This window comes from Glycine max, chromosome 19 (genome assembly GCF_000004515.6).
Source record: "Glycine max cultivar Williams 82 chromosome 19, Glycine_max_v4.0, whole genome shotgun sequence".
Classification (NCBI taxonomy): domain Eukaryota; kingdom Viridiplantae; phylum Streptophyta; class Magnoliopsida; order Fabales; family Fabaceae; genus Glycine; species Glycine max.
Genome location: NC_038255.2, coordinates 47,784,519 through 47,799,758, shown reverse-complemented (window position 1 = coordinate 47,799,758; position 15,240 = coordinate 47,784,519). Strand labels below are relative to the sequence as shown.

The window sequence follows — 15,240 nt, the reverse complement described above, 5'->3', positions numbered from 1 at the left end:
TTGGGAACATATAAAGATAGACTATAAGATTTTAGGGTGTAGAAGAAAAAACTTTTTATTCCTATTCTAACTTAACATTGAAACAAGTTATGTCAAAAAAACATTCAAACGAGTAAAATAACACATATATAGTAGATTCCTCTCCTCTAATTTAACGGTGACATTATTCCTCCTCTTTATTTATTGATTCATGCTTCTTACTAGCTAACTAGTAGTTTTAAATAATTAAATCAATATTAAATAAATTTTTGTTTGAGATTAATTTCAAAATTATAATTATTCTAAGAATAACAAGTTATTGGTGTTCACAAGCAATTATGATTGGCACTAAAGCCAAGTCTATAATAATCAATTTTCTTGCCCGTGCACCAAAATTCTGTGATGATAGGAAATGGAAGCATATGTTAATCAAAGCAATTTTAAAAATTTTCATTAAAAATATTTCCGGTAGACCTCCAAAGATAAATACAAAGAATAACAAATTGTCTACGGACTATGACCCTCATCATCACACTCTCTAACAGTACTCAATTGATGATGCATGGATATGTGTTTGTGTAATTTCAATTAAGCCTTCATGAAGCTAAGTGCGTGAGGAACACGGAGAGCTTTCAACCAGTCGCTTCCACCGTTGGCTCCAGCCTGTAGGAACTGGGCAGGGGTGAATTGGGTAGCTTCTTCGCGGCTAATAAGACCACGGTAACCCTTCCACTTGATCCTTCCGTTAACGTTGGCACCAGGTCCATCGTTGTTGTATTCAGCATAGTACAAGGTGTCTTCGAAGTGTTCACCGGCCCATGGGCACCATCCTTCGGGGTGAAGGAAGTCACCCACGGTGGATTCCATCACAACCGTCCTTGAGAATTGCTTCCATGGCCTTCCAAGGTATGACTTCACTTGGAACCTTGTAGGGAAAAGTTCGGCTTCTGGGACGATGTTGCAACCCTGGATCACGATTCCTGTAGCCATGTTCTTCTGGGATGTTCCGTCGGCGGTGACTGTGTTGAACTGGTTGTCCAGGGGCTTCCTCACGATGATAACGGAGTGCTGGATCACGGTGGAGGAGGTGCCGAAGATGAAGTCGACTGTGCCGGAGATGACGCAGTTGCGGTAGAATTGCCTGTTGGTCTGGACGTACAAGGTGTCTTGGTAACCCAAGATGTGGCAACCAACGAGAGCGGACATGTCTCCTTGGTTCCTGAATGCAACGGCTTGGTGTCCCTCAGCACCGGCAGTGTTCTGGAATGTCATTGCCTTGGCAATGAACCCTTCTGCAGTGTTGGCTGCAACGAGGAAGCAAAATCAAATCAATTCATCCATGCAAAAGGTACGTAGTATTCATGATGCTGATCAATCTCTATGAATTATTTACAATTTATGTTAATACAATTTTACATGTCACGCAGAGAAATTGATCACTGTCATGAATACCCGTGTTATTGGATCATATAATAATTAAAAGAAGAAGGATGAATTGAATTACCGAAAGTGGCAGTTTGCATGGTCTTGACACCATCGACGAAGTTCTTGCGACCGGTGATGATGGTCTTAGCAGGGCCATCACCGTACATGAGAATGTTCTTTGAACTCTTGGGAACGGTGATGTACTCGTCATAGACACCAGCCTTAACGTAGATAATGTATCTACCTTTGTTATCCTTTGGGTAGGAAGCAATAGCATCGGCAACGGTTTTGAACTGACCAGTGCCATCCTGGGCAACCACAACATTGGGCTTGACACGTGATCTCCATCCACGACCCAAAAGCTTACGATCAGCAGCAGAGAACCAAGTGGGCAACCCATCCTTGCCGAGAAGACGGCGAGACGCGGGTTTAAGATTAAACTTCAACCCGAACTTCTCGAGGATGTTGGACAAACCACTCACAATGTCAAGGGTGATGCCAGTGAGTTTCTGAACATTGTCCAAGGTCTCGGTATGAAACTGCTCCTTGATCTTCTTCTCACCTTCTTTGCCATCGTCAAAACCCTCCATGCAGGCCTGTTGGTACGAGATAACAGCGCTGAGCCAGTTCTTGAAGTCAGCCTGTTGGTTATGCACGGCCTGCAAGTTGTTGTTGTGAACCATGTCAATGCTGAGTTGGAGGCTCTCGATAGCGGATTGCAAGAGGTCCTTGCAATCATCAAGGGCCATCTTGGTTCCGTTATCGTTGCCTCCGTACTCGGTACTGAGCCTATCACTCATGTTGAAGGCCCTGGTCACGCTGTCCATGGTGGCTTTCACCGCCTTGGCGATGTAAGCCTTTGGATCAGCGGTGTCCATGCCCTTCACGGAGCTTAGGGTTTCGTGGCAGAGCTTCTGGTCATCAGTGTTTTGGCAGATAACCCCTACTGATTTTTGTTGAGATTGAAGTGTGGGATCCTCGCCCTTCTTGTTGACGGCCACCACCACACCTATGGCCACTCCAACCACCAGGATGAGAGAAACAGCCGAGATAATTACCTTTCCAGACATTTTTGTTATTCCTTTTTTATTTTTCCGGCCTTAGAATATAGGCTTATTATTATTCCTCCCCTTTGGCTGCTCTGTAGCTAGGGGGGGATATGGAGAGGCCGTTGAAGACTCCATGGCCTCGAGGTGGGTTTATATAGTGCTTGTTCGAAGTTTCTGCACCAATGAATTCATGAAACTGTTTATATTTTTGCCAATTCTTAGGTGCCGTTGGCTTCTCAACTTTAGGACACGTGCATGCATGCACTGCTATTTTTAATTGTGAGCGATGTTTTGCTAGAAACGGTATTTCTATTTTCATGACTGGTTTTCTGGTGCCTAAAAAATAGTACGTAGCTGAAGGAGAACACTTCTTCAACCTCAACTCGTGCTATTTTCTAGGTAAACCATTGAGAGGTTTTTGTGTGGCCGTTGGACCATTTGTGGATATTCTGGATCGTAATCGAAAATTTGATTTATATATATTATCATGTTATATACGTACAATGCAATGTTGGATTATGGATACTTCACATTTATTTGCTCTTGTTATATCTGTCTTTTGTTCTGAGAACGGTTTATTTGGATATATACTATATTTGCTAGCAAGAAATTTATACGTTTTTTTTATCATTTATACGTGTGTTTAATTTACACTTTTGTACAATTCAATTAGTCTTTTTTTTAAGCACAGTTGTTTAGGAGGGTTTTATACTTTTTTTACAGCAGGACTTTATCATCTTTAAAGTATGAAAGAATGTAAAATGATAAAAAAAAAAGTGTAATCATCATGACTAGTAACACGTGTGGGAATGGTAAATTTTGGGAGGTTTCATATCAACTGAATACTGATGTAGTATATATGAGAAAGTAATTAACCTAAATTGAATGAGAAAGTTGTATTCGGGCTTCTTCATCACATATTTGGCCATTGGGATAATGTTTTAAGAGATAATAATTATACTCATTTGTTCTAAGTATTTTATACATGTAGTAATATTTGGAGACCCCAATATTTTAATTAAATATCTTATTAACGTTTTTCATTTGTTTCTATCCTACACTTCTTAACTTGTTAGATCAAATATTTATTATATCTATCATTTTTCTTTATTATTTATTTTTTTCTTTTTTTAGGTATATTTTAGCATATCATATGGGAGAGTTCAAGAATTATTTTCCTTTACGATAACACAAGTTAGTTAAAATCTTTTTCTTTATTAATATCCCTTTTTAATATTGCTGCCATATAATAATAATAATAGCAATAATAATATTAGTAAAATTAGTTACATATTATCTTATGAATTTTGATCAATAAGGTCAAATTAATAATACATTATTTAATCAGTAACTCGAAATTTTTACAGAGAAAAGGATAACAATGATCAACATGTTGCTACAATTATTTGAGAACCAAGGTATACATATACATGCCAATATTGATATTGCATCAAAAAAAAGGTAATGAAATTTTTTTTTTTCTAACCACGAGGCATCTAGAGTAAAAATATTGCATTATTATTATTACACCTGAAAGTGAAAGTGAATGATATATCATTTTCATTTGCTTAAGTTAGTGATAAAAATAACATATAACTCACATTCAGAAATAGAATATCAAAATATAGGGCATTTTAAATTTGGAGATCCTAAAATTGAATTTGATATGTTTCAAGATATTAAAATTATATTTTACCATTTAATGAATAGGTGTAATTTTCATACACTATTAATAATACAATATCAAACATTTATACTATTAATCAATACAAAATATTTCCAATATTGGTTAAATTAATCAAAATTGAGCTCATATCTTTCAAGAATGCAAGTTTAAAATTTAAATTTTATTATCAACGTAAAAATCTCATCAATAAATTATCTATAAGTAGTATATAAGTCCTTTTTAAACCTTAAAACCAATGAGCCCCTAAAATTCAATTCGTTTAAATTTTCTCTCTCTTACACACAAAAGCAATCACAAAATATAAATTTTTAGGATCCTACTAATATTTTAAGAATATTAATTACGAATTTTTTTTAAAAATCCTGAGAAAATATTGAAAAAATCATAAATAATATAAGTTTACATGGTTTAATAAAAATATTATTATTTTTAATTCTTTTAGAATAAAGGTTAACATTTATCAAAATTTCAAAAGTAAACCATTTTTCCATTCTCCATTCAATCCGGTTAAATTATTACTCGGAAAGGTTTTTGGGTCGCGGGAACAAAACGTTTATTACGGGATGTGCTTGAAGTCTTGAAGTTACTCTGTTTGACTCTGCACTCTGCAATAAAATTCAATCCTTGAGTCTAAATGTTGCTCTGTCACTGACAAATGGATGCCGATGAAGCCAGAATCTTGCTCGGTTTCCCTCCCAATTCGCGTCCAAATCCTTCCCAAGTCTTTTCATTTTCTCATTCCCAGTGTCTAGGGTTTTTAATTCTTTCAATCGCGATTGCCAAATCAAAATTCACTCCCTTAACAAACTCAATTTCAGTTTTTGAGCCTCACCCATTTTTTATTAATACCCCTCAGCTTTATTTCCCCAATTCCTACTGGGTTTTCTTTAAGTTTATTATTACTTAACATTAATAGTAATAATAATAATAAAACACTTTTTATTCTAAATAAAGTACTGTTGAACTTAGACGATGAACAGGTACTTTGTCTTTTGCTGTTTGTGTGGGAATCTCACCCTGATCTATTTCCTTCTCTGAAAAGCCTCTTACTGAGTCTAAGTTCAAACTGGTGAGCAGTTCATCCATTTTTTTTTTCTTTTGTATTTTCTCTCCTATATCATCACAAGAATTCGGATGATAGGAGCATTTTTATAACTCTACTCCAGTGTTGAATTGTTATGGTTGGTGTGACTTGACTTGGTGTTAGACTATGACAGATTGACAGTAAAACATTTATCATAAGCCCGAGTGTTTCAGCGTGTTTTTCTTCAGAGCTTGCTCATTGTGAAGTGTAAACTGATACGTAGAGTCTGTGATCTTTTGGAGAAATATTTTGTCTTAACATCCCTCCCTACAAAAGGCTAACTGTGTAGTGAATGAAGATGATGGTCATTTAGTCTGTTTTAGATTGCCATATTATATGATTTTAGGTGGGGGAAAAATGTTATCATAATACAAAGGAACAAATTTACATTAGTTTATATTGACTCTGTGTCTGGTCACCCTCTATTTCCCTCACCCCATTCTTTCTATTACTCAGAGCATTGAGAAGGATCCCAATGTCTGGCCTTGATTTTATTTTGTGCTAAATTGAACAAAGAGTTGGTTTTCTTGAAGAGGGGACGACACTTCTTTTGGCCATTGTCATACCCCGTTGTTAAGTGGAAAGACCAACTGAACTCTTACGTTGTGCTGCAGATTTCAGAAGCTTACACATGCCTGCAATCTGGTAAGTAATTGTCCAGACACCCTGTACTCTTATTTGCAAACCTCCCTTGAAAGGACCTTGAGATTTTGCTACTGATTATAGGGCTTTAACAAAAATAAGAACTGCATTTGTTTTATATTTGTCTTGCAACCCCTTTTAAGTACTGAATAAATTGTTACACAGGTGGGAGAGGAGGAGCTTCAAGTTCAGGTAAATTTGTATTCCATAACCTCCTGTGTGTCATTTAAAAACCAAGGGCTCATGGAGGAAGAAAAAGTCATGCTATGATTAAAGTCCCATTGCTTCTAATCATTGTGTGAACACTTGCGGTTGGAGGATTTAATGCTTCGAGGTGGCTAACAGTTAATCTTGTGGCTGATTCTTTTCATATTACTAAGAAACTAAGTAGTTGTTCTTTCTGCTACTGTCTCGCAGGGCTTACAAAAGGCAAAAGGATGAATACCCTTCACACAATCCATTTCTTCCTTGATTTCTCCTCGAGCTATCCAGTAAATTGATATTTGTTTCCTTAAAGTGATACCTTTGTTGTATTTGGTGATATTTGTTTCCTTAAAGTTATTTAAGAATCACAAATTTTTTCTTTTATTTTCTTTTCTATTTTAATGAGTTTTTATAAAGCATTAGCACTCGACATTTGCATCCTTGCTTAGTTTTTCCTTTCGTTCCTTTTATTAACTAAATAAAACTTATAGCAGCTTGCAAGACAAATTCATGCTTATCCTGGTTGGGAACTTCCAGGATAAAAATACATCTGCACTTCCTAAAAGTTCTTTTAAAAAATACATATTACATTAATAATTTTAAATTCAGATAAAACTTAAAATATACATTATATATATATATATATATATATATAAACGGAAACATTCAATACATTCTATAAAATGCTTTACATGGCTTAAAAATAGTAAGCATTGATTTATTTAATATTTTGTAATATAATAAATGTTTTTATTTATACTTTTCTATTTCTAATTTTGCATCATGCACTCTCTTATTTATTTAATTCTTATTATTATTATCGCGTTTCTTTGATTTGGACTAGAATAGACCCAAAGTTGCTGCTCCTCACTTGTTCAAACCAGTTTGGGCCACTCTAAAATCTGAACCGATAGCGAAAAACAAAGAAATAGAAAAATAAAAATGTCCAATTGCAATCCAGCAGAGCTATCTAGCACGAAGGAAAGGTTGCACGAAACACAGGAACACATACCCGGATGGATACTTTTTTTAAAAAAAAAATATTAATTAAAAAAATAAAAATATGTTTTTGAGAAAACACACATTCGTGCAAGTGGCACGAAAAAGTTTTCGTACAAAACAGCAATTTCCATTGCAATCAGCTCAATTAATATTCATAAAGAAATTCAAAAAATAAAAATACAATGAAAAGGTCAGCATCATGTGATTTGGATAGCATTATAGGTCTATGGCAACATGCAACAGTAGGTTTATCCTTTTCACTGAATATTGGTTCCTCCAATCTGTTGGTCAATGTCCTCGGTCACAGGGTCTTCAATGCGTCAATTCTCGGACAAGCTTCCCAAACCAAATCATAACAAAATTTGTCAAAAATTGTTACAAACTACAAAGTAAAGCTAGATTTGGAGATTGAGTAAAAAAATGAAGAAATTGAGATCGAGCAAACATACAAATGGAAAGTCAAATTCTGCATGACTGTTTGATCAGCAAGGGTCTCTTCCCAATAAGAAAACAAAACAAAAACCACACGGTCTACGACATTGGAAAGAAAATGCACATATGGAATTTAATCTTTGGGGTGTGGAGAAATGCTTTTATGATTTTGGCGTCTTTTTCCTATTTTTCTTTTTAAACTTTCCTTACTACAAAATGGTGAAATGAAAGAGTACGTAAAGAATTTCTTTCCTCCTATATGAATTACAAGGAATAATCATTCTCCCAATTTAATGAACCACTAATTTTAAGAATAACCAATCTCCCTAAAATTGGATGAAATGGAAAAGTTTTCATTTTAAGATGCAGGCAGGTCCCGGAGAAAATGAGGTGGCACAGCAGTTGTTGAACCATATCATTTTCAAATTTTAACTAAACTAAAATTAACAGTAGTCAATCTGCGTTTCCATATTGGCTACACTAGCAACTGACAACTCAAGAATCATCAATCAGTTATAAGAGACGGTGCATTTGGAGGAAACAGAACCCTCACTGCATGGTCAAGCCAAGCCTATACAAGAATGAATCGATTTACTACTGGATATACTTTAAACATGAAACTAATAAACTCTATCAAAAGAATATGCATGTTTCCTCCGCTCTTTTTTTTTTCTCCTTGCTTTATCCCTCTTCTTTTGGAAGGAGGCGTTTGTGTGTTCCTTTTGGGAAGAAAGGTAAGACAGATACTTTGATTTGGTTCCTGCAAGCTCTTTGTCCCTAAAAGCTAGGTTGCTGCTAAGCTGGCTTTCTTCCAATATGAGATTTTCTTTATAGACTCTAAGCTAGATTGCCACTAAGCTGGCTTTCTTCCAACTCCAAAATGAGATATCCGCGAAGAGATTAGAGGTGCTTCTTCATCTAAATGAGTATCAGAAACTGAATCATTCCATGAAGCCTCATCTTTGTTGTCCATGGCATCATCTGCTTTCTTCTCCGTCTGCAGCTCCTATATTTATTGAAAAAGGCAAAGAACAAAAGTTGAACCAATAAATATGCCTCCTTAAAACTAATGTGTAATGAAATCAAACTTTATCTGAATTATATAAATCCCTTCATGATAAAAAGTATGAAGCAACTTTTCTCACGAATAATGTCTAAAAAAATTAACACGTGTACAATGTTTGGATAAAATACTGCAAATACTTTTTTAGGATACTTTGAATAATAATCAAGTTTCACATTTTTTTTTATGTTTTACAAGTATAAACTCTTTTACATATTTATATAATTATTATTCAATAAAATTTTACATGAGATAAGTAATCAAAATTATTTATAGGACACGAACGATAGGTTGGAGATAAATTAAAATGTAGAAATTAAAATAAAATGGATAATAGTTATCATTCTGTAAAATAAATGAAGGCATATTAAATAAAATAAATAAATCTCATTTCATGGAGCATGGAATCACCGATTCCACCTCTCTAGGAAGGAATGGTCATGGAATGGAATCACCATTCCCGGCTTTTTTCTGCTAACAAAGATGGGAATGCTTATTCATGAAATAAATTATAAAATGGAATCACCATTCAAAGTATCTAACACAAGAATAGGCCTACGACAAACAATGCACGAATACTGATCAAACTATAAAGCAAACAAAAATTACTTAAAAGGCTGACCTTTGCTGATTCATCTTGGATACTTTGAAGTTGAGATGTGCGAACATCCCTGACCTTAAGGTAGTTGTAAAAAACAACACCACTTAAAGCTGCCCATTCAAAAATATTCATATTAAGAGACACTTAGAATAAATCCATGGAATGAATGAAATTGAAATGCTATAATGTCTTTTCAACGAAGAAACATATACCAATAGCATAGCCAATAACATTAAGCCCGGTAATCTTTGATTCAGGAAATAAGACAGTTGAAAGAGTGATAAGTAACCAGTCTTTCAAAACTCCAGCCACCCGAATAGTTACTGCCCCAGTTCTGCCAATCACTAAAAATGTGGAAAGATTCAATGCGAAAGCACAAAGTGCATTCGAGAAAAATACCCAGAAGTTAAACTGCATATGTGGATCTTCCATCTCAGGCTTCTCAAGGATATACCATGGGATAAAAAGAAATGCAAAGCTGCATACAGTAGTGTGTAAATGGTCAATATTAAAGCAGATAAAACAAAAACGTAAACTTGAACTTTAATGTACTGTGACTTTTTCAATACACAGGTATCCTAAAAATGTGCCACCCACACAGCCTCATTCCCCTTCTTGAGTCAAAGTGAGTGCAGTCTAAATAAGTATACACCCAAGACCCAAGAAGGAAGCAGCAGAGCAATCATTTACAGGTGAAGCACAATGTCAAACCACAGGCCTTCCATTAAGCACCAAATTAATCAAAGATACCCAAAAAAAGTCATATTGATAAAAGAACATTAATAAACACATTACAAGAACCAGAGATCAAAAGATAAAAAATAATAAAGAAAAAAATCATCATAATTTTCTTGTTCCTAAAATATTTTATCCATGATGCTTTGTCTCGCCCATTATACCATGTGTATTCCGTTACCCAGGGCATAACATGCATGATGAAAAATAGGAAGACATAGAAAATTCTTTCAGAAGGGCATGCCTGATTTATACATGTGACATTTTGACTATAAGCTTTTTCTGAACACAAAATAAGCTAATTCAAACAATAGCAAAAAGTCAGCCATATATAGTGAGGGATACAAAACCCACAATATTCAGTGGCATTATAAACATACAGGTCAAAATCAACATCAGCATCCCATAGAGATGAAAAAGGTTTCACGTGCTTTTTACCCTCCCACCAGTATAATCAGAACTATATATGGGTTTTCAAATACTAAAGAACACATCTACCTGCAAGGTGCTATGTAATACAAGCTAGTAATAGGGTTTAGTGTCAGGCCCTTCTTTTGAAGAAGAACTTGAGTTAAAACCAGTCTTAAAGCTTCAGCAACTATTCCCGTGACCTGATAAACTGTACCAAGCACATTAAAATGAATTTCCCCATAGGAGGAAATGACAACTCCAACACTGACCAGCACCATGTTCCAGAATACATCACACCTTAATTTCTCAGTTCCACAAGTAACGGCCACAACAAATGTTGCTACTGGCACTGTAAATTAAAGGAAAGGGACAACCATTCATTAAGGAAGTCTATCTGCAAAAAAAAATGTCAAATGGAAAGATGATACACAAAAGTTAACTTACTCAGGGCTTTAAGCATCTGGATGAAGGCCACTGAAATGTACAAATAAGCAGTATTCCCAAACCTAAATAGACAATAGAGTAATTTAACGAATATATACAATACAGTCATGTAATGAAACTGAGGAGCAGTTTACTAGCTTTTAAAGCAACTAATAGAACTTTTTATTTAAAGGCTATGCAATAGAGTAATCTTTATTAATACAACTTTACCTCAATTTCTATTTGATTTTATATAAATCAACTATGATACCAATATAAAAGCCATCCATTGCATTAAAACCCAATCTAAATGATATAGAATCAATGATTTTAAAAAATTTGTTAAGCTCAGAAAATGTTGTGAAATCATGAGCTGTGTCAGCTAATTTCCTACTAAATGCATGAGATTGTCAGGTTGTCTACATAATGAATATCATATATATCATAGCATCATACATGCCTCATAAAAGGATAGTTAAATCTTCCTAATTCTCATATCTGCAAACAGAAATTGATTATTGTATTTGTGGTGGACTGTTTTTCTTGATCCAAGAAGTTTGTAATGATACCATTTGTTATATCAGATTTCCAACTAGAAGCAGAAGGTTATCAGCAGAATGAATAACAAATACATTATAAAATTCTGATAAAAAAAGTTAGTTAAATATTTGCATAACTACAAATAAAAATTCATAATTATCATTTGTGACACAACACAGAATGGCCCTGTACACCCAAGCATGTGCATACACCAAAAGGCTTTCATGAGTCACAAATATGAAAATGAAGAACACACGCTGAAATCATAGTAAGGGTAGGAGGATAAATATGATCACCTTAACCCTGATCAGACATTTGAGAGAGAGACAGGGACAGAGACAGAAACAGACAATCATCATCTTTGCTAAAACGACAGGGAAATTAATAACTGACACCAGCTTAATTTTACAATCATAGAATTGAATATGGGTGAGTATTTAAGGCATAGACACATGCATTACAATTTAGTGAATTAACTAATGGCTTTGCTCAAATTACAACTTTAAGTCAATGAACTCAGTTGCTTACCACAGACTAGCTGCAAAGAAGGCACTTATAGGGACCACACAAGTTGCATATCTGCAAATAAGACACTCTGTGTGAAGCCAGAAATATTGAATGAAATGTGAAACGGTGTGTCTATGTAAAATTCTTACATATGGAAGGTCATTTTAATTGGCGACACAACCTGCATCAATTGAAAAGGGGGAAAGACATCATCTGGTTAATTAAGTGATATTTTCAAGAAAAATCTAATGTATATTATTAATGAGAATAGCAGTAAGTGAACAGAATAATAAAGAAGGGATTAGAGAAGTGCAAAGAAAAAGCTAGTCAAGAACTAATGACATCGGGAACTCCAACAAACTTGTACCTTCAAAACACGGATAAGGAAAAAGGCCACCGCACCAGAAAAAGCCATATGGATCATAGTGAGTGTTATTGGAAATGGAAAATTAAAATACAATGTGGAGAGGACCCACTGCAATAAACCAAAGCCAATAAAAGGAAAGAGATTGAGCAAAATAAATTATAGTTATACAGTATAAGGCTAATCACAAAACAGAAAAGATAGAATTTGTTGGCATATCTGTGCCTTGCCTTGTTGTACAGAATAACCCCTGATGAAAGTGAAATGTAAACTAGAAGGTAGATGTAGGTCAGCAGATGCTGCTTGGTCATTATAGCCATAGCGACTGCCATATCTAACCTGAAAAACTCAATGCAATCCAGCATATGAAAGAGTTTTAGACATAGGATAGCCAGTTATCTCTGTTCATTATTATTCTGGTGCAGTTAACTTCATTGGCACAGTCATTGCTCTTCAAAGACACAGATTAGTATAACAGGGAATGAAACAAAAATAATGGATTGAAATGAGAAAGAAAGGACACTATAAAGAAAAATGCTCTCATTGTCATGCACACTTGAAAAGATTAGCAAGTATTCAACTCAGATCTCAATTAGAGCTTTCCCTTTGAAACTCCCTAGCAAATATGAAATATGAAATGGAAGGAAATGAAAATTACTAACAGGCAGCTCACTATCAATAAACACAATTTCTTAGTTAAAAGTGAAATTGATTAAGAAAGTGCAAAACGAGAACTAAAGTGCTTTACTAAAATCAGGAAAAGCACACTCCGCATAGATTCCTAATATTAATATATATTTGGAACTAATGTGTGTTTGAAAGCAAAGCATCCCAGTGGTTGTTGCACCGACCAACATTCACATCGTAGAAATAGAACGAGGGTACTGTTGAATTCGTTATGTACGTGGAAAGTTAAGAATCTTCCGACACAGTTTTGATTCAACAGTGTAATACTGAATTTGCACGACACAAACAAGGTCAATAAAGAAAATTAAGAATAACTGTGAGAATACAAAATTCAATGAGTTTCATAGTTGGGAAAAAATCGAGAGAAAATCGTAAAACGAAACATTACAGAGAGAGAGAGAGAGAGAGGAGAGAGAATTTACCGGCTAGGCTATGATGATCTGAAAAAATAGAATGGCGAATGCAGGCAGGCAGGCCAGAGATTGGAACACATAAAATCAGAATCAGAGCAACGCGACCGAAATTGCAACAAAGGAAGCTAGGTGCGATAAATCCGAGATTTTGTCCTTCACTTTAAAAGGAAAGATTTCCATTAAAAAGTTTCAAGCTTTAAATCTTTTTTTAATCACTGTAAAATGAGTGTAATTTTATTTATATTTCCCTAATTTATTTATTTACTTTTATTTTTTAAAATTTAAAATCACTATAAATTTTGAGTTTTTATTTGTAATTTTTTTATTTACATCCTCTCAAATAATTGTTAAATTACTATTTTTTTTTGTTAAAATTTATACTTTTCTTTCCTGAAAAATTCGAGTGCATGACACTTTACTCTATTTTAATCTTTCAGTAACATTTTGTTAACATTTCATTAAAAAAGTTGTTATTAAAATATCATTTACGTTATTATTTCTTTAGAGATACAATTATTGTACTCCTTTCTCTCCTTGTGTTAAAATGTACACTCTCTTTCCTAGTATATATTACGTTTTACTTCATAATATATATATATATATATATATATATATATGAACTTATACTTTTAATTATTATGAAATAAAATTGTATGTATTGTGATAAATTTAATCATATATATTTACAAAATATTTATTTTAATTACTATTTTCATAAAAATATTTTAAATTAATTAAATTAAAAATAAAATAAAATTACATACAAGTATTAAGTTAGTATTTTATTAATATTGATACTTTAATATTTATATAAACATATAAATTAAAAAAATATTTTTTTATATATTATTAATTATTATATTTATTAAATATACATTTTTTTGATACGTTATTAAATATAATATAATTATTAAATTTGATAAACTTGAGGATGATATGTGTATATTAAATATATATAACTTTTTCAATAAATCACTATATATTAAAAATCATTGAAAAAATTAATTAATAAAAAATGTATACTTTATTTTATATGTAAACATACGAGAGGACACTGTATGACACATCCATTAGGGAGGGGAAAATAATTTATTTTAACATTATGTTTTTTTAAAAAAGAAACATTTTGTTCACACGAGATTTAGTTTAATTGATTAAATGAGGTGTGTAAATTGTTGTATCCTTCTCATGCTATATTTGATTCCCATGCAAAAAAAAAAAAAAAAAACATTATGTTCTTTTCAACCATAACATTGTTAAATTAAATAAACTAAATTGTATTTTTTAACCTAACAGGGTAGAACAATGTGATATTTGTTTTTTTTCAGAAAAAACCTTTTAGATAAATAATATTTATTTACCTCAAATATTTGTTAACAAATAAATATTTTGTTTAAATTATTAGTAAAAAAATGAGATTTTGTTCGTCTCGATATTTACAAGAGATATATATTTATTTTTATATTATTAACATTTATAATAAATAAATATTTTGAGTCATAGATTAAAAAAGAAGCAATTTAAGTGTGATATAATTTTTTTAATTATTAAAATTTATTTTAAAAATATTACAATTTTAATTTGAAATAAAAGAGAAAAGGATTAAAAGGATGATAGTTTGTGATAATTAATAATTAAGAGAGAAAATTTTGACTAATTTTGAAATATTGTGCAGAATGAATTTTTAAAAAGATAAAAAAAATATCATGACTGCCTAATTGAATTTCACTCTTTAGAGCATGATTGTAATTTATAGAATAAAAGTAAATATATTAATGTTAAACAATAAATATAATAATTTGAAAAACTAAAATTAAAACTAAGTCTCAAATTTTTGGAAATGAATTTTCTATAGTCCACTAAAGAACTTCTTCAGGACTCACTTAAATACTTATCCTCCTCACACTTTTTCTCACACCTTTATTAAAAAGGTATCATGTGGAGGAGAATTCCACTTGCTGCAATTTTTGCAATGACAACAGATCACAAATG

At 32.9% G+C, this 15,240-nt stretch overlaps 2 protein-coding genes across 2 annotated transcripts; both read right to left on the bottom strand.

Annotated features, from left to right (window-relative positions):
* Positions 1–404: 404 nt before the first annotated feature.
* LOC100781507 (pectinesterase) lies at positions 405–2,594 on the bottom strand. The gene is made up of 2 exons (XM_014771471.2): positions 1,484–2,594; positions 405–1,283 (listed from the first exon to the last, which is right to left on the bottom strand). Exons 1-2 carry the CDS (start codon positions 2,472–2,474, stop codon positions 568–570), a joined length of 1,707 nt encoding a protein of 568 aa, XP_014626957.2. The 5' UTR covers positions 2,475–2,594; the 3' UTR covers positions 405–567.
* A 5,312-nt stretch (positions 2,595–7,906) lies between these two features.
* Positions 7,907–13,441, bottom strand: LOC100779373 (probable sugar phosphate/phosphate translocator At3g17430). Its single transcript, XM_003554524.5, has 10 exons — positions 13,258–13,441; positions 12,379–12,487; positions 12,152–12,259; positions 11,934–11,965; positions 11,806–11,856; positions 10,759–10,820; positions 10,402–10,663; positions 9,381–9,646; positions 9,190–9,278; positions 7,907–8,510 (listed from the first exon to the last, which is right to left on the bottom strand). Exons 2-10 carry the CDS (start codon positions 12,478–12,480, stop codon positions 8,358–8,360), a joined length of 1,125 nt encoding a protein of 374 aa, XP_003554572.1. The 5' UTR covers positions 12,481–12,487; positions 13,258–13,441; the 3' UTR covers positions 7,907–8,357.
* Positions 13,442–15,240: the final 1,799 nt, after the last annotated feature.

What these genes read in the sequence shown, in the direction of transcription:
- LOC100781507 (XM_014771471.2), bottom strand. Translation starts at nt 2,474, where the DNA reads ATGTCTGGAAAGGTAATTATCTCGGCTGTTTCTCTCATCCTGGTGGTT. An exon ending in CATGCAAACTGCCACTTTCG is followed by an intron (nt 1,284 to 1,483) that starts GTAATTCAATTC and finishes TCCTCGTTGCAG; the next exon opens with CCAACACTGCAGAAGGGTTC.
- LOC100779373 (XM_003554524.5), bottom strand. Translation starts at nt 12,480, where the DNA reads ATGGCAGTCGCTATGGCTATAATGACCAAGCAGCATCTGCTGACCTAC. An exon ending in TTCTTTGCAGCTAGTCTGTG is followed by an intron (nt 10,821 to 11,805) that starts GTAAGCAACTGA and finishes TTGTCTATTTAG; the next exon opens with GTTTGGGAATACTGCTTATT. An exon ending in CCAGATGCTTAAAGCCCTGA is followed by an intron (nt 10,664 to 10,758) that starts GTAAGTTAACTT and finishes TTTAATTTACAG; the next exon opens with TGCCAGTAGCAACATTTGTT.